General features: G+C 40.0%; 1 protein-coding gene across 2 annotated transcripts in view; it reads right to left on the bottom strand.

Annotated features, from left to right (window-relative positions):
- Positions 1-700: 700 nt before the first annotated feature.
- Positions 701-2,024, bottom strand: part of LOC107104122 — a 33,526-nt gene continuing 32,202 nt past the window's right edge. The window contains exon 19 of one of the 2 annotated variants that reach the window (XM_015404041.1): positions 701-1,423. In XM_015404041.1, coding sequence (XP_015259527.1) covers positions 1,380-1,423 — 44 coding nt within the window. In that variant the 3' untranslated portion in view covers positions 701-1,379. The remainder of the gene's footprint in view (positions 1,424-2,024) is intronic. The other variant, XM_015404042.1, reaches the window with a different exon arrangement.

Raw genomic sequence — 2,024 nt, 5'->3', positions numbered from 1 at the left:
TATTGCTTTGCTGCTTTTGGCTATTAATGTGTGTTCGAGTTATTATGATTGCTGTTGTTTTTATCATTTTACTCTCAATCATTTGTTTTTCTATATGTTACTCTCATCATTGGAAATAGTGTATGAAGGTCATAAGACAGTCAAATGTTTTGCAAGAATGCTTTCCTGTTTTTCATTTGAGAAGCAGAGAAGTGAAAAGTTATAACCCCGGCACCTTTTGTAAAGCGTATGCTGAAACCAGACAAGTTCCCTATCTTAAAAGTTCATGCCATGTCTAAGAGACTGCGTAATCAAAACTAACACCTGCTGTTGTAATGTGTTGACTGCTCAATAAAAAGCCTGGCAAGTGTTGAGCCAAGCGGAGATGCAGAGATTGACTGTTCAACTCTGGACTCCCCTTTGCTAAGCATTTCAGGAAAAATCTTACACGGTCTTTGTTTCAATTTTTTATAGGTTAAGGTTGGGGAAACTTAACAACGCTAACAATGTGTAAAATTTTAGCTAATAGTTTTATCTTTCTTCAATATAACCTGGGAAGTAGAAAAATAGACCCCATAGAGCTGAAGCCTTCCAGTCTTTGATGTATAATCTAGAAAGACAGATCTGGAGCAGTTCAAACCTGGAGCAAAAACGCTTTTTGTTTCCTAGAAGTAGGATCCAAGCTGGGTTTAGAAGTTTGAATTAACCCTGGCTTTTTTCCTTCCCGACAGAAACGATGTCCCATCAGATTTAAACCATTTTCTTTTCTCAAAAATGTCCTATATAGCATCAGAAAAAAATGACAAAAATAGTTTTTTTTCTTTTTAATAAACTGATAAAATATGCGTCATAAAAGGAATAATAAAATTAATCAATCGGTCACATACAGCAGAGGGTAACTTTTGAACCTGAAAAAAATTACCGTCCCTGCTTTAAAGACACGTTAAAATTCCTTCTTGTGTCTAAAAAAATATTCTCTATAGACATTCTGACAGAACAAGAGCTGAATGTAATCGTGAAAGTCTTTTAACATAACTTAGAAACACTATAAAGGGTCATTCAGTCACATAACAAAAAAACAAACAAACAAAAATAACACCAGCAACAGCAGCACTAAACTTCTTCATAACGAGAATTGACCCCAATACAGACTCCAGGACGGACTCCAAGATGGACCCCAGGATGAACTCCAAGATGGACGCCAGGATGAACTCCAAGATGGATGCCAGGATGAACTCCAAGATGGACGCCAGGGTGAACTCCAAGATGCACGCCAGGATGGATTCCAACATGGACTCCAACATGGACCCCAGGATGGACTCCAGGATGGACCCAAGGGTGGACCCCAGGATGGACTCCAAGATGGACCCCAGGATGGACTCCGGGTCTTCGGGTTGTGGTTACTTCTGCGTGGGCTCCAGCCGTTCACTCTGGCTGTCGTTTACTAAAAACAAAATGTTTCCAACAAACTTCAGGTTTTCACATTCTTACTTTTAGAGGTGTTGAATATTTATCCCACGATTCTATGCATGTGGGGAATTAGCTCAAATGGTAGAGCACTTGCTAAGCGTGTAGAGGCAGCCGGATTGATGCCTTTGTTCTCCATTCAATGTCTTTTCAAGTGACACCATTCTTCAGGGGAGTGTTGGCCTAGCAGTTGCAAGTACCAGTTCCATCCCCTTTGACTCCACTCTGGGTCCCTGAGCAAAGACCCTTAACCCTACACTGCTCCCCAAGGAAATGGGTTAAATGTAGAGCGTAAATATCGTTGCTTTGAACTTGTGACAGTGCAATGACGATATAGTTGATTTTATTCTACGATGTCATAACAGATTTTAGCCGCTGTGCTTTAGGTTTTTTTTCCTTCCATTTTGTTAACCTGATCATAGCAAGACTAATATTTGGGTTTATTGGACATGAAATCTAGCCTGACGTAGTCCTACTCATATATTCTAGTCAGAATATGAGTCTGATACTGCTCCATAGAGCTGTGGTTATGGGGCGTGTTTCGAACGAACCAGGAAAAAAAATGCCTCTGCACTCAA

This window comes from Cyprinodon variegatus, unplaced genomic scaffold, assembly GCF_000732505.1.
Source record: "Cyprinodon variegatus isolate N-32 unplaced genomic scaffold, C_variegatus-1.0 Scaffold1620, whole genome shotgun sequence".
In the NCBI taxonomy this organism is placed as follows: Eukaryota; Metazoa; Chordata; class Actinopteri; order Cyprinodontiformes; family Cyprinodontidae; genus Cyprinodon; species Cyprinodon variegatus.
Note: the sequence above shows the minus strand (reverse complement) of the source record. Positions and strands in the feature narration are given on the sequence as shown.